Below are 23,026 nucleotides of genomic sequence, written 5' to 3'. Positions count from 1 at the left end.
ATGTTCATGTCAGTCACTGCAACAAAAACCTGGGAGCCACCTACATAGCGACAGCTGTAGAAAGTGCATAGGAGTATAAATGATCAGTGGTGTCTTCATGGTTATATAGTTGCAGGCGCCAAATAAAAAGCTTCTGGAATGCTGAACTTGTGAGCAGTGTCTCATGCTGCCAGCTGCCTTTGCAGATAGTTCGATTGCATTGCTCTAACCAGTGGAACATCTTGACAATAACCACACCAAGCTTCTACCAAGTTTAACAGAAATCTTGGGAAGTGTTTGTCATTCACTCTACAATAAAAACAACATAAACTTACGCCAGTCATCACTGTTCTGCATGCGACAAGGCAGCCGGCATCCCACAGTAACCTGGGGTAGAAGCAGAATGATATTGTTACTAAATGTGAACTTATACGCATGTCAATTCATGCCTGCCAGCAACAAACACAGTGACCACTGCAAACCGCAAGAAACATGCAAGCCACACCCCAAATATGCAGCCCCAATAAAAAATTTTTCACCTTTTTAATCAGATCTATTGTAAAAAAATGTTGCCAGTGCGATGTGGCTTAGCAAGATTCAACGCAAACATGATACCCCTGTACATATATGCTTGATTTGTATTATTGAGTCATTCGATACCACTACATCTTCAACAAAATGACTTAACTCTTTCTCAGTACTACACCATTAAAAAGCAACTTTTCAATGTGTCCTTTGATAGTGCAACAGATTTCAATTAGGACAAAATATCTCTAAAGCAGAAATATTAGGTGATCTCTTTATAGTTGCTAGCTGATTAGGTGCACTTTTTAAAAGCAAGAAAATTGGTAGGGTCCCTTTGTATTTTTAAACTATTGAGGGCTCATTAAAAAATAGAAACATATTAACAATATATTTAAAACAGAAATATCACTAGAAATAGTGCAGAATATCTAAATAAAGGGATTGAGGGTTATAGAATGGTTACCATTAGCTCTTTCGTTAAAACAAAACACAACAATGAAAAAGGAAAAACAGTTTGGCATCTGCTGTATGTAAAGAGAGCATTTGGATAAAGGCAAAATGCATATGACGACGTGGGTTTGTCTAAAGTCAGAAAATGATGACTGCTCAATACAACTTGAATTGTCAAGATCTCTCAAGGGGTTGAAGAGAGTCTGGGTCCAGTAGATAAAGACTAACCTTTTTAATATCCACACGTCTGAACAGCACAAAAGACGAGGACAGAAGAAAAACACAGGCGCTGACTTCAACCAAGCTTTATTTGCGAAATTGCCAGAATTATATACTTTAGACCTGAGCAAAAAGTAATAAAAAATTTGTATGATGTCACACATCTCGTAAACCCTTATCGCATCACATGAAGTGGCAATAAACACTTGTTTAATTGGTAAAGTACAGTCCAACCCAGTTATATCGAACTCGAAAAAAAAAAAAAAAAAAACGCCCATCAGTTCGATATAGGGCATAATTTGATATAAGCCTGCTAAAGAATTGGACGTCATAAAAGCATTTACCATATTAAAAGCACTTTATTGTTGAAACTAGCTTAGTTTTGCACGAAACAGTTATGTACCTTCTTCCGCTTGGGCAACTTCACTGCCTGCAACAGCACGCACTTCTCCACACTGTCTAAAGAGTTGGATCAGCTGAAGCCGCAACGTTCCACATTCGTGGAGAAGCGCCAGGCTAGTGAACCAATCACCTCAAAGGATGGAGGCAAAGGATCGTCATTGATTTTTTCATTGTGCCCGCTTTAACTTGTATTCGGTACAATGTTATTTGGTAAGTGACAAACTTTGGTGACACCGGCAATGGCTTCGTCGCACTCATAAGCTTTTTCAGAGTCATCACAAAGCACGCAGAAACTGGCATGTCTAAAGCAGTTTTGGATGAACCACTTGTACACGGCCACCTCTACGTCATGCCCGTGCGTACGCATCGGGCACCATACGAAACGGGTTGTTTATCCGCTTTAGCCCTAATCTCCCCCTTATTTTTGAAAGATCGTGCTGCGAGTGCACCCCGGAATCTTGTACCCTGCAGTGACATCCGACTTCTTACCGCGTTGGACTCGATTTACGATTTCAAGCTGCATGGTGAAAGGCAAATGCAGTGCACTTCACGCTAGCCATCACGGCAACACTGTTGGAGAAGGCCTACAAGGCGCAACCACAACGAACGAGAAAAGCAACGAGAAAAGCAGCGAGGCAACTCGGACCTGCACCATCTTGCACGATGAGGGCACAAGAGCCTCTGATGATCATTTTTTGCAGGAGGGTCTCGGCGACTCGCTTGATGCGGCGCAGTCATGATAGGAAAAATGGGTGGATGGAGCTGTGCCACCGAGCTAAACCACTTTTGTAATGTGTTCGCGGGTTTCCCCGCCGCCGCAAGGGAAAGCCAACTTCTGGGGGCACTTTTAGACCGCTTGGCGTTCGATATATCGGGAGTTGCTGCTATTTTTGTTTGATGTAAGCGTAATTTTTGCAATATATACTCATAGTAACTATATTGCATTCAGAAATTGTTCGATGTACAGGATAATTCAATGTAAACGGGTTCGATATAGTCGGGTTCAACTGTATGTCAGAAACAGCAGGCTCGAAACCCTGACGTTCACAAGCAAAAAGTAACAAAACATAATCCACAAACTGGAAAACTTTCACAACCACTTTGCTATCAAGGCGGCTAGCAAGAAGTAAGTCATGCTAAGCAAGAAAAATGTCGTGTAAGATTGGTGCGATACATGAACCAATGCACGCACCACTTTTTTTAATACAAATGTGTTCATTCTACGAGACAAACATTGATGAAACAGCAGATAAACAGCTGTTTTACTAAATAACGTGTTTGGCTCAAAAGCCCACAAAGCTATTTATTCATTCTGTGTAACTGCCGAGATGACATATTGCTTTTAAAAAGAAGAATGGAAATGAAAAGCTTTGTAGCTCATCGAGTCTAAATTCGTTAGCCAGTTCAATTGACAAAAGCAAGAAGCCTAGCTTGCATTTGTTTTTCACTGTCAAAATCCACAAGGTTGACTGGCCGCTACAAGTCATTATCTCTGAGAAATTGGCTGGCAGAAATTGGCTGGTTTGTTTTTACAGGAGAAACTTAACGTGCTAAAAATTGATGACCATTTTCTGGTGAAAGACTAATGGAATCATAGCATATATTTCAAGTAACAACAAGAACCTTAACACCTGCTCTATTGACATCAAAGACCTGTACTACTCTTTACCACACAATACCCTACAGTGCATTGAGGGCTGTATTGACCAGTATGGCTCAGTTGCGTTCCAGAACGCTTCTGCTGTTTCAGTGAGCAGCTTGCTTGAGCTGCTTTGATTCTACTGAAGTTCAACATTTGTCTCATGGAATGAACATGTTTACATTCAAATAAGCGGTGTGTGCATTGGTTCATGCATAGCACCAATCTTAAGCAACATTTTTCTTGCTTACCATGACCGACTTCCTGCTAGCTGCCTTGATAGCACAGCGGTTGTAAAAGTTTTCTGGTTTGTGGATTACTTTTTGTTACTTTTCGCTTGTGAAGGTCAAGGTTTCGAGCCTGCTGTTTCTGATGTACTTTGCCTATTTAACGAGTGTTTATCACCACTTCTCCTAATGCATGAAGTACCGGTAGATGCCTCATTAAGGTTTTTAGATTTGCGTCTTAATATTGCTAGAGATCGCCTGTGCTGCATGTATGAGCACAGAGGGAACAAGCCACTTTTGTCTTATCTGTCGGCCCATTCCAAGCTGGTTAAACGAGGCATTGTAAATCTTTGCTTTACAAATGCCCTAAATGCCATCACGGAAACGTGGCTACACAATGGGATTTTTTACTCTGAATTCACTCCACCGGACTATATCACAATTCGGATTGACAGACAGAACAGCAAAGGGGGCGGCGTCGCCCTTTTGCTTTGGTCAGACCTTAGGTTTTCCGTTTTTCCAGCTCCTCTAGATACGGAATCGGCCTGGTGCAAACTTTACTTGCAAAACATGCATTCTGTGATCGGCGCTTTCTATCGCCCCCCCGGAACAATGGTGGACTCACTTCAAGCAATCGAAACGTTCGTGCACATGCACAACCTAGGTCCTTCCAACTTTATTTGTCTCGGTGATGTCAACGCACCAGGCATTCACTGGCCCTCTCTATTGACATGCGGTCATGATGCCACTTTCGATAAAGAACTTCTAAATTATTGCCTGAATTCAGGGCTTACTCAGATCGTTTGCGAGCCTACCAGGCAGAATGCTCTTTTGGACTTGGTCTTTCTTAGCTCGAACCTCACCGCGAATGATTACACTTGTGAAGTGGTAGAAGGCATTTCTGATCATAAGGCTGTTTTTGTTTCCCTTCCGTGCATTGTTCCTAAACCATCCTTCGCTCTTACATTTTGCGATTTCAATCATGCTGACGACACCTCTATTCTAGATACATTGGCTGATGGCTTCGACACTTTGAGACACTCGGTATATCAAGTGACGTGAATGTTCTCATGACATATTTTGAAAATATTGTCTTGTCATGTCATGTATTGAACACTTCATTCCCATCAAAATAAAAAATAAAAATACTAAAATCCCTTGAATGAACAGGGATATACTACATCTTTTACGTCGTGTTCACAGGCTTAGACGATTTAAATACCCCCATAATCCAGTACACATTGCTAGGTTTGCTAAGGCGAAGGAGGATCCCCGTACAAAAACCAAATCAGCTAATGACTTTTTTTATAGCCTGCAGCTGCCGCTTCTGTTGAAAAGTAACCCCCAAGTTCTGGGGATCCATTTTTCCTCGTGACAGCTCTTATACATCTTTATGTGTGAACAATGAATTGACTAGTGATTCATTATTAATCTCCAATGCCTTCAACGATTAGGTCCGTTTTTACTTGTGATAATCATATTGTTCCTCCATTTTCAAACATTCATCCAACTTGCCCCATTAATGATATCTTAGTTAGCACAGAAGGTGTCTTAAAAGTCATAATAAATCTTTATACAAAGAAAAGTGAAGGGCCTTATGGAATCCAGAATTTGTTTCTTGTTCGATATGCCTTATAGACTTCATGACACCTTACTCTTATCTTCAATAAATCCCTAACTTCCGGCACAGTACCTTCACCATGGAAGATGGCTAAGGTGCTTCCGTTACTTAAGTCAGGTAGTAAGCAGCATTTTTTCTAACTACCGGCCAAATCTTTAACACCATATTCATGCAAAATACTAGAGCATATAATATACAAACACATTATGGAATTTCTTGAATCAAATAACATTCTCTCTAATGTACAGCATGGATTCAGACATGGATTCGGCACCATAACACAACTTGTCGAGTTCACGCATGACATAGCTTCTAACCTGGATAAGGGATTTCAAGTTGACGCTATATTCATAGATTCTTCCAAAGCTTTCGATACCGTACTTCACTCAAAACTACTGTCCAAACTAAATGCCATTCTTAACAACCCTCAATTAGTGAGCTGGATAGAGAGTTTTCTGTCTCACCGTTCTCAATTCGCAAACTTTAACTCAATCAATTCCTCGGTGGTGGATGTGTCATCAGGCGTCCCTCAAGAATCGGTCCTCTTTTCCTACTATATATTAATGATTTACCATGCAAGATATCATCTAAAATCTGAATGTATGCAGACGACTGCGTATTGTATGACATCATTTCATCTCCCTTTGATCATGTTCGCCTTACTGAATCATTCGTCAGATTTTCCAAATGGTGTGAAACATGGCAAATGAATATTAACTTCTGTAAGACTGTCGTTATGTGCTTCTCTAATAAAGCTAGCCTGTTCTTTATCAGCTAAGAATTTTACGATAATTTAATTCAACGTGTTTCTGAATATAAATATCTTGGTCTCACGTTCACCACTAACCTGTCCTGGTCAAAGCACATTGATTCCATGATGACTAAAGCTCTACAAAAACTCAGTTATTTACTCGTACACTGTCTAATTCTCTGCGCAACACTAAATTACCGTTATACAAAAGTACTGTTCACCGTATACTTGAGTATGGAAGTATCGTTTGGAATCCCTACAAGCAGTACGAAATAGACAGAGTTGAGGCCATCCAAAGGAAAGCCATTAGATCTATCTACCGACATTATGACCACCAGTTCTCACCATCATCAGTCATGTCCTCACTCAACCTAACATCCCTCGCCGAACAGAGACATATTTATTCCTAAAAATTTTTCACGGCATCATTCATTCATCTTGTCTCCTCTTCAGTAATGAATATATGACCTTTGTAAAAATCTCCTCTAGTAGGAAACATCGCGCGCTTAACATTACAACCTTTTTTGCACGCACTAATACCTTAAGTATAGCTTTTTCCCGCAAACAATTGAAACTTGGAATTCGCTACCAGGAACCAACCGTTCTCTCCCATTAAACGAATTCTTGTCTGTGCTCCCTCAACACTGCGCTTAACTTTCTTTCTTTGTTGCCTATTGCATTTCTTTTTTGTATTATATTTTATTATCTACTCCTGCTATAGCCCAACCAGGGGCTGCAGTACGTGAAAATAAATAAATTAAAATAGGTCGTGCTGCCACTCTTCAACGCACAATCTCCTTGCGCAAGCTTCCCAGCTGACATGTGATGGGTACCCCGAGCTTTTGTTAGCTTCAGTAGCAGAAAATACATTAAAGAAAGCCATGCTGGGAGACAAGGCATCAGCAGACTGCACTGCCAAAGACAACAAGCGAGTCACGGTACTCCCTTACTTGCACAAAATATCACACAGATTAGAAAAAGATGGGCAAAAAAGTAGATGTTAAAGTTTTTTTTTCTGCTATCGAAAAATTATCAATGCTGTGTAAATACTCATGCCACATGATAAAATATTTGCACTACTAACCATAGGAGGGGGCTTGTAGCATGCACGTGGGGTGTGATTTACACGATTACCCTGACTTGTGGAAAGTACGCTGGCTAAATGAGCAGATGATTAAATGAGCGATTGAAGGAGCATTTTTACAATGTTCACACAGCTATGCAAGGTCATCTTGGCAATCACTGCAGAGACTGCCCTAGTGTGCCTGAATTTGAAAAATGTGTCATTATCTCTAAACACCGTGAACAGCTTACCCATGAAATCATAAAGGCTGACAAGATGCAGTGGCTGGGTGACCTTTGCATAAGTCTGCCATCTATTGCTCTCACCAAAAACTAAATAAAGAATCTGGCTGTGATGTGAAAGGGTTTCACGAGATTTGTGACATCATGCAAATGCTTTTTTCTATTTTTTGCTCATGTCAAAAGTGTATAGTTCTGGCGGTTTCCAAAACAAAGCTTAATTGAAGTAACAGTGCCTGTGTTGCGTCCTATCTTCCATCCTCGTGTTTTGCGCTGTGCAGACATGTCACTATTGAATCATCCACTCGTCCAAGCTTTCACTTCATCAAACTTTTTAACTTGTTAGACCAAAACGTGTCCTACTTCACTAACAAATTACACTGAACTCAATAACTCCCAATGGCCCTCCACACACATAATTCTAGGGATGCAGACAGTGCACCCAATCACAATTACACCACAGAACAATAAAACAGCCTTGCCCTTGACATAGCTAAGTTACAACTAAAACTTCACGTCCCCTAAATAAAATATATTGACTTCAAGTGCAATGCTGACAATGTGTGAATTCACATAGCAGTTTGTAAAAAGTTACCCACAGCTTAAGCTTTCATGCAAAGCTTATATATTTGTCAGCCAATAAATTAACAGTATGCTATGCTTTAGATGAACGAGAAGGGAAACGGGGAAGGGCTCGATTTTCGTTAATGACGACCATGTACAGCCAACAGGCAATGAAGCTAAGGAAAACATATGGGTATAATTAGGTGTGGTTGAAATAGACTTACAGAAACTATAAATGAAAAGGGCAAATAAAATAATAATAATAATAATAATAATAATCTTCATTACATCCAGTCATGTCAAGGTTACAGATCCAGCCCGCATAAACAACACTGCTTGTGTGCGAGGCTGGGCAGTCAGCTGGTAGTACTGATATGTGTACAAATAAATTAATTAAAGTGGACAAAAAGACAACTTGTTGCCAGTGGGAGCCCAACCTTCAACCTGAGTTTGTGGGTCCCACTCCCACCGATGACAAGTTACCTGTTCACCCATTTTCATTTTCCTTATTGTTCACTACATTTCAATTTCAACCACAGATCATTATCCCTATGCTTTCATTGGCTTCATTGCCTGTTGGCTGTACACAGTCATGATTAGTTTATTTATTTAAGTATACTGCAGTCAACAGTGCTGCCCAAGCAGGAGGTTCTTTTTATACATCAAGTGCAATGACAGATAATTAACGAAGGTGTTTACATTTGTACAATCAACAACAAATGCTGGCAGACAATTCCACTTTCCAATTGTGAGCGAAAACAGATTTCTGAAGCATATTCGTCCTTGCAAAGTAAGGGAGGATAACATCCGAGTGATTTATTCTAGATGACCTGTGTTGCGCATGGGAGAGATAAGTTTCACGCAGCAAACCAATTCTGCTCTGATAGATAAAGCATTTTTAGTCTCGCAATTTTTTGGCGGACACAGAGCGGCTCCAGATTCAGTCGTTGCAACATATCGGTAACAGATGATGACAGATACAATAAATCTAGCAGCAAGGTGCTGAATACAATCTACTTGTGCAATATCTTTAGTGTAGTGTGGGTCCCACACTGCCAAAGCGTCCTCAAGGACTGCTCGAACTACAGTGCACCATGCCTCAAGTTTAACACTTGATCGTGAGGCTTTCAATTTTCTGCGAAGAAAACGAAGTTGATTAAATGCTGTTGTGCAAACGTTCTTCGAACTCTTATCCCGTATTAAGTTGCTCACGATAGTTAGTCCTAGATATTTGCCAGACGTTACTGGCCGAATACTTCTATTAGCAATGCTATATGTACGAGACAGTGGCTTTTTCTTTGTGGTTATTGTCATAGCAACTGTTTTATCAGAATTGATTTCCATGTCGTTTTGTTCGCACCAGTCCGCAAGTTTACAGAGACTATTGTTCAGTAGTGTTTGGCAAGAGGAGTATTAACAATACTGTACATCACGCAGTCGTCAGCAAATAATTTTACTGTAACAGTGATCGATGTTAGAAGCAATACCGTTTATATAAACGTATGCATAAAGCATAATATTGCCCATTTTACTATCCAATGCCTCTAAACTTATACCGTCAGTACAATAGTAATCACTTTAATGGGCCCCTCACCAGGCCTTGTTGGAAGTTCTTGTTACACACTAGAACTTGCAGAGCAAAGCAGAGAGTTTGAGAGAAAAGGGTTTAGGAGTAGCCGTGATAAGTGAAAATGATATAAAGGAATGGGGCAAGCTACATCCTCCTCCTCCTCCCTAAAGCAGACGCACTCCCCTCTTACTTCAACCTTTGTCTGCAACATTCCTGCCTCCTACCATATTGGAGCCCTGAAAGCTCATATAGTACGTACATTTTTCTCACGACCCTTGCCTCCGTGATTCTTGCTTCCTTTTCCTTTTCTTAGAGCATAGTGGACATGCGTGCTGCTATACTCTTTCTGAACAGCCAACTGCCCATTTCACAGCATTTAGAAACACAAGCATGCTAAGCAAATGACCATGCAAGTGACACACTGCACACATCACTACACAAAGACACGTCACACACCACACATAACAGATGTACTGTATGAAATAGCTTGTGTTGCTGCATACAGTGCATCTATTACTCAAGACAAAAAGAAAGCGATAAATTCTTTTTCAAGCAAAGTCCTTACTTCGACCATGTTTACCACAGCAGAGAGCATATCCTGGAGAGAAAAATGGAAAGCATGCGTGGCACCATGAGTTTCCTCAACTAGTCCAACTACGAAAGAGGAACTCTGCTAGAAAAAATGCAGTCAAATAAGTTAAAAGGTCACAAACACAACTCTATTATGATTAGTACATGAGCCCCCAGCAAAAAAAACGCATCATGTAACAAGATAGAAGCTCTCCCACCTACTACAAAAAGAGTTTTTAAAAATACGAGTGGAAATGTTTGTGTGCACAGAGCCTAACTGTAAAGGGGTCCTTCAATACTTTTCCAAGATGGTAAATATAGCCACCCAGTTGTTAGACATGCACGTACAAATACTTGCTTACATGAATGGTAGTGCAACACAAACAAGGACAAAGGAAGAACATCGCACAAGCATTCCGTCAGTCCCGTGTTCTTTCTTCTGTGAAATTCTGGTTATACACCATTACCAACTAGCTTGTCTATTAACTTTCTTTCATTTGCAAGCAGCAGGCAATCTATGACAGATCCTGCGAATCCTCTGTCTTTTGACTGAGATTTTACATGTAACAACCACATTTAGCCTACCTGTGCAACCTCACAATGCCGCACAACAGCATATTGGCTGGATTCTTTTACTTTTTAGACCAATGGGAGCTACCTCATGATGAGCGGGAGGCCTGGCCAGCAAGGAGAGTGGTACAGAAAGCAAGCGAACAAAGGCAACCGAAGAAACCCTCTCCCGTTACAGCCATACACAGATATGCAGGCATTTGCATTTAGTCATGGCAGTCGTGATTCAAGGTCGGCTTGATGGAAACTGCACAGCACTGTCAAAGCAAGGAGGCAAACTAAGGTTGTCAACAGAGCATAGCTAAGTTAATAATTACCTCTTTATTTCTAACAATACAAGGGCAAGTATCCAGAGTATTCCTTAGAGCACCTTGATTGCCATTTGCCATGGGAAGAATAAGAAGCATCGTGAGCGCTAGCATAACCATAAGAATGTGACACAAATGGTGTGCATGTGGCCTATTACCAACTCCCTCCTTGCTTGATATGGCTTGCAGAACACTGATCCCTTTCACAACACATCAGGGAAGGTTGATGACATAGTGACACAAAGTTGGAGTAATTAAATACTAAGAGCTGCAAAGCTATGTGCAGTTGAGGAGCATTCTCCTCACAGTAAAGGACCTTAGTTTCAAGGGTGCTAGGAAAAAAATTAACAGACTTCAGTGGAAGGTGGCATGACAATGAATCAATAAACAACTTGATGATAATGACTAATGCAGCCCTCGTCAGAGTAATAAAAGGACAGATGGACAGGAATGTACAAAGCAAGCCCAGTTTCAAGCTTCTAGCTACCGTTGTAGTAAATGAGAACAGAAGTGGAATGCTTTAAAAGGCAGGTTTTTACCCTATGTGTCACTGCAAAGACCTTTTTTTTGTAGTAAATGAAAACAGAAGTGGAATGCTTTAAAAGGCAGGTTTCTACCCTATGTGTCACTGCAAAAGACCTTTTTTTTTGTAGTAAATGAAAACAGAAGTGGAATGCTTTAAAAGGCAGGTTTCTACCCTATGTGTCACTGCAAAAGACCTTTCAAGCATCGCACTGCAAGAACACTCCTGAAGCAATACTCCTTCATGTTTGAAAACTCACGATGTAAAAAGAAATTTGGGGCCCTTACACTGTGTCCATACACACAACTTGGAATCATGTTGGTATATGTATAAATCTATGGTTTAGCTGATTTGTGAGGAATGCACAGGCAAAGAAAGCCATCCTCTGTATGTAATCACAGGTTCAGAAATTTAACAAGTTTCACTGATTTCTGCATAAGCAAAATGCTTGAACAATATGAATGATGGATGTGGCTATGTCCCCACAAATAATGAAACAACACAGAAAATGAGAAAACATTCCTAAACAAAAAACCTAACACACACACATTTAGTTCACAAAACTGCATGCAGCACATTTCTTAGTGAAAGAGAAACACAGAAAAAATAAATTTCAAAAGAAAGATTCTTACTCCGAGCACGTCTACAACAGCAAAGCGTGGAGTCTGCAAAGAGAATGAAGACACAATGTTATGCCCAACTTTTTTTTTAAGGCACTTAATGAAACCCACAAGAACAGTTAAGGCAACTATTATCACATTGAAGGAATGTAAACATGCAGAAAAATCACAATGCAAAGCCCTCTAACACATTACATAAACTAGAAAACGTCTCAAAAATGCTAGAGAAATGGTACACTGGCCACTAAGGCCACAGTTAAAGCAACTCGACTATTCGCTTCTTTGTAGTGCGAGCCATTTCCCATAACTGCATCTCCAGCCCAGCTAAGAGTGAGGTTCCTCCCACTCCTGCCAGCATTCAGTATGCTGCAAACACATTTCTAGTTGACATTTCCATAGCAATCGTATGCTTCATGCTTCCTGTGCCAACTTTTGTGGCAGCAAGTAACCTTGTTTCCCTCTGCACTCTCGGTGTATTTCACAGAAGCACAGCAGTGGTTATCCTACACATCTTAATAAATTTATGAGCCGAGTATGATATGTCCAGACATACATTCTCTCACTGAACACACTAGTATGTGAAGAGTTTGCTGCAGGCACATCAAAACAGGAGTTGACCCTTTTATATATTCACATTCACTGCACGGCACTTACTACAACAAAGCAGGTGAGGCAGATTTACTGCCAGATAAAAGGTACTCTCCAGGGGTGTGTGAATACTGAATGGTAGATTTTGAAAGGAACAAAGAATCGAATCCAGAAAAAGAAAGCTGAATATCAGATCGAATATCAGAAAACTTATTACAAAGTTTAATGCTTGCTAGAAGGTAGGAAGCTATCAGTCGCTTAGGTACCTAGCAATCAAAGATATACATACAGCACAGTCTACAGTTATTAAAGGGAACTTCTAATTTGTATGCCAGTACTGATCACAGCTGAGTTCTAGTATGTGAAGGTCGAGAATATATTTTATCAACAGAATCAAGAGCTATTTATAGGTGTGTGCAAATATTCGAAAAGCTTGAATATTATCAAAGATCATATTTAATATTCGCATTTGATTGGATATGAATATTCGAATCACATGGAATATACTGCTGGCTGTGTTTGACCAAGCACGGTTCTTAGCATTTGTTTCTATCTAATATAAGCATACTGAGGCGATATTGTGTTGAATTTTGCTATGATTTTGTGCTGCTAGCAAAATTTCGCTTGTAAAGCACACTTGGCACTGAACGTCTCAACTTTGCGGGAAAGCCAGCCTCTCAGTAGCAAGGGGCAGGGTTTGCGGACAGCGAGGTGCATTTCTTTTTTCTTTTCTTTCATTCTTTTCTAATTTTAATTTTCTTTTTTTTGCACTACCACCCCCAATTCAGAGCTTACGGCCTGACAGTAAGTGCAATGAGTGACAACTGGCACAAGGTCAAATGCCTCCGACTTTACAGGCATTTGATCCGGTACAGTAAGGCACAGTCTGGTGGGCACAGCTAGCGGAAATTAATAAGTTTTCCAAGTTAACATTAGCCAGATACACAATGTTTTAGTATCAAGGCCTAATAGACTAGTTTTTTAACATTGACAATGTAATTGCAATGTTCCAAAATAACAAAGTAACCCAATTTGCTAATAAATGCATGTGCATATCATTATTTGATATTCAAATGTAAGTATTCATATTTGATCCGTATTAGAAAATTCTGATATTTGCACACCCCTAGCCATTTTCCCTCTGCAGCTAAAGGATTAGTGACGTTATGCTGTACTGAATATCAATGAGCTTCTCAGTTTATTTGTGGACCTGTGTTTTACGGCAATCTTTTTATTGCATGGAAAGTTTTGTTCTTGAGTTTTCCTTAATACAGAAGGGATTTCCCAGCCTTACGGTAGGAGGCTTATCATAAGGCTAATCTGCCAACAATCGCGTACCACGCATCGCATGACTCAATCCCCACTCTATGCGTACTTTGCCTGCCATCGTTTGTACTGTGCGAGTCGACTGCGGTCGGCTCCGATGGTAAAGAGCAATTGTCACTGTCGCATTCAGCGTCATTTGCCACCCAACAAATATTCTGAAATCAGAATTCGTACGAGACACCTCACTAACAACGAAGTGAGGCGCTCACCAGCGTGGCATCGTGCACAAGGAACTTTGCAACATATGCGACATGCGCCACTATGCGGGTCTCTACACCGAATACTCAAAAATTCGAATAGTAGGTATTCGATTGGCAAATAGAATTACAGAATTTTCACTTCGAGTGTTCGCGCACCCCTAGTCTCAAATGCAAGGTACTACGGGGTTGATTTCAGATGAGAAGACTCATTTAAACAAATATGGGTTACAGTGAGCCTGCAAGCCCTTTCAAGTCAGGCTCTCAGCAGCCCTATTGTACTTAGTGAATGACAAGCCAAAGATCCCAACACGAAGCTGTCTTGCCACTACATAAAGTGGTATGCTTGCTACGCCACTAGATGACACCGCTGGCTTCAGTGATTTTAATTGTCTTCCAGCAGGTACTGTGGGTAAGGGCAAGAGTAGGTTATCGCAGAAGGGCTTCTTTTTTCAAGGCGTAAGGTAGCTGTATCATAGAGTGAAGGCTGACTTCAAGGGACAAAAAATATTTCACCAATTTTGTTTTAAACAGGGAAAGATGACAATGGAAATCAACCACTGCTACAACAGACATTTGGCAAAGGTACAGGTCACAGTCAAACCCAGAACTGGTCGGAGAGCCTCAGCAATGGCAGAACGTCTGTATATCACAATGAAAGCTCTCGATGCCCTTCAAGTGGGACTAGTGGCACAAGCAAAAAAAAAAAAAAAAAAAAAAAAACATCCAAGTAGTCACTCAACCACAACTGATCTTTGCGAAGCTTTTGAATTTTCTGCCAAATATGATTCACCACTAAATTTTAATTAAACTGACAAAGTTCCACATCACAGCAATTTATGTATTGACTCATGAATGAAAAGCAGCACCGAGCACATGTGTGCACAAAACTGAAACAATGTTGTGGGAATTAGCGCTACTCCATTTCGAAGATTACAGCTGGAGATAAACATGGAGCTTTAACTAAATTAGAACATCTGCTGTCTCAGCATGTCACCAAATTTTCCATGACTGAAAAAACAAATGACAGGTTGAAAGCAGTACAAAGGGCATAATTTAGCTTTTTGTTTTTAAACAGGAGAAATTACACACAAGGAACTTGTGCCAGAAAGGCCCAATAATAGAAAGCCTAAAAAAATTTTCTTAAGTGTCTTAATCAGTTGTCTCATGATGTAGGATAACACATCAAACTTGCATCATGACAATACACCGGCCAATCCCTCGCTTGCCTCACATGAATTTTCCGCTTATACAGACAGCTGTTCTTCACATTCTGCACCTAACTCCCACGACTGCTTTCTATTCCACGATATGAAAATGATGGCACACAAAGAAGGTTTGAGATAGTATATAAGATTCAAAGAACATGGCAAGCAGCAAAGGAAGTCGCAGAGAAATATTTCCACGAGTGCATGCTCTGGTCTAGTGCTAAGACTGTTAGTACTAGTGTGTTTGTGTAGAAATCCTGGCACCTGTTTGGAGAACTCGCCATCAGAAGGCAATATAATGGAAAAATATATTGCACTATGCATGTAGAGGCCTAACATAAAGCACACTTTTACACAGAACGTCTCTACATTGCGAGTCGCTCGGTGCTTCGCTCATACTATTTCTTCTTGTTACCCCTGCAATGTTTCTCACATTTTCGCGTGGATAACTATGGAGATTAACACCCCTTTTATGAAGTGCTCTAGGCACATGTTGCAGCTGTGGAGCCAAAGTCCGTTAGTGTTAAGATGTTGCCCATATACCAAAAATCTTGAGAAAAGCAACTGTATCCAGTTATTCCAGTCCTCATGATGTCTTCTCGTTTCTAGACAAAAAGGTGGATATTGATCATAGAATAATTCCTGGGCTTGTCTCATACAAATCTTAGTTTCTATAAAAAATTGGCGCCTACGAAGTCAGCCTGTCACCTTACATCTGCGCACGTGAAAACATGAGCGATCATAGAATTTACAACTTAGAAAAAGCATATGAACCTAAGGTGTTGCCTTAGGAAGACAATGCACAGAAAAACATGGCAAACAATTTTTAGAGAAAAAAAAAACAACGTAAAATTCTCACTAGTAAATAAAGCTTTCGGTTTTTCAGGATTATTCATGGTTGCACAGTGTTATGTAGTGTTATGACTGAAACTTCATAAAACCACAGATCCATGTAAAAAATGGCTTCCTGAAGGGACACTCCAAATTAAATGATGAATGAGTAATAAATACTTTATGTTTTATGCAGCTTATCCTATGAGTGAAGCAGTATTCCTTTAGTAGAAAGCTTTGCTGCTGCATAGAAAAAGCAGCTGCTAAGTCAGCATCAAGTTTTTACAGATTATTTGAAGTATTGCAATAAACTGTGCCTCTAACATAAGTGCCTCATTTCAGTTGAGGTTTTTTTATTTTGAAGCACCAGCAGTCACATGTGTCCCTCTATAAGCAAATTTAGTGCACTTTCGTGTGTGTGTGTGTACGTGTGTGTGTGTGTGTGTGTAACCATACTAGTACGACTGACTTTTCTCTTTCTCTCCGAGTCTATATGCACGCTCACTAGTAGCATATATACGTTTCACCAGCATCATCTCACAAGAGGTACCTTGTTGCACATGCCAACATGTTTCCTTCCATTCTCTTCCACTTATAAAAGTAGTGCTTGTTTGAAAGCACATACCAAAAGTTAGAATTTCGTTCTGAAGTTCCCACTCCCCATTAGTCTTTCTTCCTTTATTTTTGGAAACAAATAATTAAACATTTGGTTCAGTATATCTAAAGCCATTCATTTCTAATTCATTTGATTAAATGATCTCATCTGGTAAAGTGTTGCTTCTTTTTAATACAAGATGCACAATTACCTGAAGCTCAACATGGCAACAGAAATACAAAGCATATGTAGTCTACTCAAAAATTTATTGTAGTTTGTGACTTATCTGTAACTGTACGATCAACTTATATACTCTATGTTTTCAAGAAACATTATGCAAAAGCATTTTGAGCCACAAAGCCCAAAGCAACATAACCATTCCAGGGAAGCTGGAAAGAAAAAATGTGCATACCAGACCAAAAGTTCTAGAAGTACACCTTTGCCAGTGACCACAGACAACTACCACTAAACCGAGGGAGCCAAAGTGCTACCAAGTGAGAGCAACCCTAATTACTCCAGTGACTTACTTTGCATTTTTGTACTTGGTTTGCTTGTTTCTATATCAGGTGGTTTTCTCTACTTCAATCCAAAATGAATCGTTCAGCACAAGAGCTTTCTCACGCAGCTCAGAATAGACTATGTGTTTGGGTACATCCCTCAGAAGAAACATAAACGAGAAGTTACCATTACTTCGATCAAGTTGTTAAGCTAGTATAATGAAGACAATTTTTAAAATGCTTTTTTTCCTACAATGTTTTCAAGAACTTGCAAGACATTTGTTACCATGCGTGAATATAAGTAGATCAACAATATTACAATGTTGTTCATCTATTGTGGACACGAAGCTCTGAATCAAACAAAATTTTAAAACAAACTCACTAAGTATAGATTTCCTCTGGTTACAGGATATTTTTTGGCATTCCAGGCTCCCCACAATAAGGTCTTTTCAAGACAGCGATATTTTCATTTGGGCCCAATGTCATCTCGCAATACTTAAGTAGTTAGAAGACAGTGTCATGCACACAGACAGAGAAAGGGAACAAGAGGACGGTGTGCTGATTCTCAACTGCAGTTTACTTTAGAAACATGGAATATACACCTTTCAAACCCCTGACCTTGCGGACAGGAACAATTTATGTTATCTGTCCATCTATGTTCTGTCTGCCAGGTGGCAGTTTTGAATGGTTTATATTCGACATTTCGACAAGTGCAGTTGAGAGTCAGCACACCGTCCTGTGGTTTCTTTTCTCCATCTGCACCCCTGGCGCTGTTTTATAATTATGCTATCACACCAACTTGCCCAGCTGTCCCTACTTTTTCTATACTGAAACATTGGAAAGTCACACTGCAGGTTCAACAGCGATGATTGCAATTTTACACAATGTGAAAATGCAACCAAGCTCGAGTAGCAATTGCTATAGTTATGAAGTGATCACCAAGAAAAATTCAGAAAGAACCATGCCTTTTGACTGTCAAAGACCGCATTAGCTACATTAAAATCATTACTAATTTCTGACTGACGATTATGGTAACACTCCTGCTAACATTTTAACTGCCTTTCTCTCAATTAACCTTTGCCTTCCTAATTTATTTTATGTCCTGTCTTCTACTTGGCCGAGCATGTGCTAAGAGAGTGACACAATAGGCAGTGACTCACGTGCTGAAACGAAAGAAACTAAGCCAGCGGTGCAGATTCCTGCTGAGCACATGCCTGACCAGATTTCACATTACACTCCTTCACACGAATCTCACTGCATTCCCCCATCACACACCGTTGCCACATTTTCCCTCGCATTCTCAAATTTCTTTGTACCCTCTCCAACTACTGGTCAGGACATTGATGCGCTGAAGTATCTGATCATTGCAAGGAAGCTAGTGCCTAAAGCAATGCAGTGCACACACATTCTCATCTTCAGGTGAACAAGCTGGAGACTCCCCAACAGCAAGGGAGCGGTCGTCCCTGGGACGCAAGGCTGATAGGACACGTGGGGGAGAGTGGCATTGAAGAGCACGGGCTGCATGTTGAGGATACGAATGCGCATACTTCCCCCTGCCGTGCAGGGATGCACAACCAGATGGCACCTCCTCCATTAGGTTTGGCTGGCTGGCAGAAGCAACTGGCCTAAGAAGTTCACCTGCAATTTGTTCATGGCCAAGTCAGCCAGAAAATAAAAAGAAAAAGAGAAGAAAGGAAGAAAGAGAAAGAGAAATCAAGCACGCAAGAGTTTATTTAAAAAGGAATGAAACTGGTCAAAAAATGTTTTCCTTCTGTTGAGAGCCATTTCTAACTTTTGGGCACATCATGCTTCCTATTTAATGGCTTGGTTTAAACGAGTACCAGTCGCTACTTGGTCCAGGTTCATTCTGTCACAATGATTTCTGTTAAAGTGGCTCTTAGGTTCCAATGGTATGCCCAACACAGTGTTTTAAATTTCAGGAGGAGCAGATATAACTGCAATTTTATATGTGAAAAACCAACTAATCTCGAGTGGCAAATGATACACAGGGCATCCCAACTTGCACACACACCAAGATTTTAAAATATGCAAAGGCCACGTAGCTGGACAGAACCAAGGTAATGTTTGCCATCGCTTGGAGATCCTCGGATTTTTTTCATTCCGCGTAATCACCTAATTAGTCCTAATTAATAAATTAACTTCTCCAATATTATAATTAGATTAAATGTGTCCATAAGAAAACTGTAGAGCAACATGAACAACTCGAGATACTGCTATCTGTTGCTCCATATGTGCTACATAAATGTTTCTATAAGCGTGAAAGAAGCCCACAAATACATGCAAAATGCCTCGAGTGGCCAGTCGCAATTTGCGTGGCAATTTTGCGTGTATTCACAGGCTTCTTTCGCACTTGGAAGAACATCTAATGTAGCACATTCTGAGCAAGAGAAAGCTGTATCAGTAGTTTTTCATGTTGCTCTACAATTCCCTCATTGACATTTTTCATTTAATTATAATGCTTGAGAAGTTGATAAATTAATTAATACTAATTATGTAATTAGGCAGAATGCAAAAACTAATACGAGTATCTCCAAGCGACTGCAAACAACATTACCTTAGTTCTGTTAAGCAACATAGCATCATGTGTGCATATTTTTAAATCTTGGTGCATGACAGTAGGGACACCCTGTATAGCTGAAGCCTCTAATAAGAGTCCCATATACGGGGCGATCATATTCCTTTTCCAAAATTTTAGAATATCACCAGTGGCAGACAGCACAATTCTTGTCCTTCAGCTGGATTGTTCGAAGAGGCAGACAATACTAGCACGAGAAATTGAAAGGCTTATTCAACTAATTAACAAAAATTCACTAATTTCTTAATTGTTTTATGGCTCATATTGCTATTTATAAATTGTAGCCAGTGAGTTTGCAAGACATAATTCAAGAGCTTCGAGAAGAAAAATTACGTGAGCAAGGAAAAAATGACAAAGGCTTCGTCGGAGCCCGTACAACGTCCAAAGTAATTTTTTCCCCGCGCGTCCTTCGCAGACCACGCAGAAAGAAACGGCGAGTTCATAAGAAAGTGGGAGAAAAAAAAAAAAAACGAACGTTCAGCCGTATGCGCCAGTCACGCCTTTTATCACGCATCGTCAGCTTGTACTCGATTCGCGAGGTTAATGGAAGGAGACAAGGCGGTCTCAAACTCACGCGCACTCTAGTACCCATGGCCAAAAAGTTCAGGCGGTATAGATGCAACACAGAAACACTGCTTATGGTGCTGGTGCAGCTTACTTACACGTTAAGTCGACAGTACTGACGACCGTAAAAATCGAATTCAGACAATGGTGCCGGCGAACCTCTTCGGCGATGAACGCGAACCCTTCTGCGATGCACGTGCCACTCCACTCTCGTGCGCGTGCTCCACAATGCGCAGGAGCACGCGCGCCACCTTGGCAACATTACAACGGTTCTCGTGCATACGCTACACAACCATGATAGGAAGACGGTCATCACTGCTGGGACCAGCCACGGTTAGACACGGGGCGAGCGTCGTCGTCCGAGCCAATGAGGAACGCCGAAAAGAATGAAAGATGGCCGTCATCGTTGAGACCGGCCACGAAGCGCGCGTCGTCGTCCGAACAACGCGGAAAGCCGAAGATAATATCAAATGGCTGTCATCGCTGAAACCCATGGAAGAAGGAAAGAACTAGGAGGCAGGCTCATGTGATTCCGCTAGCCTCGGCAAGTCAATCTCTCTGAAGCCGACCCTCTCGCACAAGGCCCATCTTTGGCGTAGGAATAGACCCACATTGTTGCCGGATCATTCGTGATTGTTTGGCACGTGGTAACGATTAGTGGGTTAGTGGCGCCTGCCGTCAAATGCATGGAGGCACTTATGGCATCTTCGGTTGGTCGTTTCTGAGCGCTCTCACAGGCGGCGTTGTCTTCGGCTGGTTGAAAGAGGGTGCGCGCCCTGCGTTCGGCTGGTTCATCTCGATCACTCTCCTCCATCTTCGAGCCCTCTGAGGCGCTCAGAGCCCTGTCGTCGGAGCAGCCGTCGCGATTCAAGCGTTTCCCGCAACGTCATCACATCACAGCGTCGCCGCTGTTAGCGACGGTCCGCCGTAAGACCTAGGCCGCTGCATGCTGGCGTCCCGACGAACGCTCGTCCGCTGGCTTCCCCGGCAGCGCCGGCAGCTTTGGATTAGGCGAAACATCGGACATTGGCAGTGGTCACGTGGTTATGCATCTACCATTTCCTTCGAGAACGAGTCAGACGTTCGGCTTGCGCGCTTGACCTCTACCTCTGAGTTCGGGGAATGCCGGATCTGCCCGACTCGGCTTGGGGGGATGGAGGCAACCAGTCGAAGATACCCATAGGAAGTATTACGCGTAGGTTTCTGCTGCCGCGGCCGTCGTTCTTCGCTTCAAATGCGTTTCCTTGAAACGTGGAGAAAGACTGGGGAGCCAGACCCATGACGACATAATTTTCAAAGCATCACTTGCGCTGGCTACTGCAGTTATCGCTTTCACCTCGAAACCTCTCCAGAGTATGCCCGAGCGTGGTCTACTGTTTCGTACCGTATTGTTGCGCACCGTAAACTCCGGTGTGTATTTTCTTGCCAATTTTACAGCGAAGCTGCATGCCTTTACCGTCCAAGGAAATTTTCGTGTCGTTGTAAGAAAAAAACTCCCCATACCTGGGCCGATCCCGGAGATAGTGCAATGCCGGGCGACCCGAGGCGAAGGTGAAACAGCGTTAAGCACTCCCCATACGTGGGCCGATCCCCAAGATGGTGCAATCAGGGGCGTAGCCAGGGGGGGGGGGCTTATGGGGCTTCAGCCCCCCCCCCCCGAAATTTTTTCGTGCTGTCCATGCGCCGCCGACCCAAGCTATACTCGGTGCCGGAAATCATTCGGAATTTTCTCTAGAATGTCTTTTTCACGCTCGAAAAGACATTTCAGCATGAACCTTGCGAACTCGGGCTGGACTTCGCGGCAGTGCCCATGCACCGGGAGTCACTAACGCAAGCAGCCCGTGCATCCGAGCACAAAGTTTCAAGGGCGTTTTGATGGCGAACGGGCTCGCCGTGGCTTCACGCGGAGGCCACGGAATCTACGGAGTGCATGGATGTCAATTCCGAAAATGTATGGGTATAAAGTTCTCATAAACTTTTGATGTGAAAGGTGCATTGACATTTCCAAAGTTGTGCTTTAGATTTTCAATTGCGGAACTTTGTGGGCTTGATGTTACTATAAATATTAGACGCCAAAGGTGCATTGACTTTTCTAAAGTCTTACATCGGACCATAGAACGAGACAAGCCAAATCAACACACTATCAAACAAGTTGACAAAGCCAGCAGCGAGGTCCGATCAGACGAAGCGTTCTGGTGGTTCATTTGTGCCGTCATGAGACAAAAAAATATCAACTTTTTTTTTCACCTACGCCAAAGCATCCATGTCAAAACACTAAAGTCAGCCAAGGTAACTGCGTTCTTATTTTTTCTACTTCGACTTTTATTCGTAAGGACACATTGAGCCTCTTCTATTTTTTTTTTGTCCTCGCTACCCTACCCGCGGGCTGCCAGAAGCAGCCAGAGGGCATGCGTTTTTCTCGTGTTGCTACGACCATCGCGCACGCACTTCGGTGCGCGTTCGCTTTTCTCTGGCCGAGTGGATTTTCACCTGGCAGAGTTTTGAGCACTTTCTGGCTAGCAGACGAGAAAAAGGGGAAAAGAAACTATCGTCGCTCGCTGCCATCACTGTGGGGACTCGACGAATTGCACCGCGTTCGCTTGAGCGCAACCTCTCCGGAAAGTCCTGTCTCGCCAGTGTAGGATACCGAACAGTATGCGTATGGTTCGCGGTGGACCAAGCGTCTCATGTTTTTTTCGATATTCTTTCGATAGCTACATTAGGCGCCCAAAGCAGGCATTCGATTGTGGCCAACATACTTTGTGCTTTTTTCATTTTGGTGCC

The 23,026-nt window shown here is 41.7% G+C and overlaps 1 protein-coding gene across 1 annotated transcript in view; it reads right to left on the bottom strand.

Moving 5' to 3' along the window:
* Positions 1-20,483, bottom strand: part of LOC139051390 (histone acetyltransferase KAT5-like) — a 107,151-nt gene extending 86,668 nt beyond the window's left edge. Inside the window, exons 1-5 of the mRNA XM_070528410.1 lie at positions 20,341-20,483; positions 18,488-18,720; positions 11,853-11,885; positions 9,815-9,847; positions 315-366 (exon numbers count right to left, since the gene is read on the bottom strand). Of these exons, the coding sequence (XP_070384511.1) occupies positions 315-366; positions 9,815-9,847; positions 11,853-11,885; positions 18,488-18,676 (307 nt within the window). The 5' untranslated portion in view covers positions 18,677-18,720; positions 20,341-20,483. The remainder of the gene's footprint in view (positions 1-314; positions 367-9,814; positions 9,848-11,852; positions 11,886-18,487; positions 18,721-20,340) is intronic.
* Between the last annotated feature and the right edge of the window lie 2,543 nt (positions 20,484-23,026).

Source organism: Dermacentor albipictus, unplaced genomic scaffold, assembly GCF_038994185.2.
Source record: "Dermacentor albipictus isolate Rhodes 1998 colony unplaced genomic scaffold, USDA_Dalb.pri_finalv2 scaffold_11, whole genome shotgun sequence".
Lineage (NCBI taxonomy): Eukaryota > Metazoa > Arthropoda > Arachnida > Ixodida > Ixodidae > Dermacentor > Dermacentor albipictus.
Note: the sequence above shows the minus strand (reverse complement) of the source record. Positions and strands in the feature narration are given on the sequence as shown.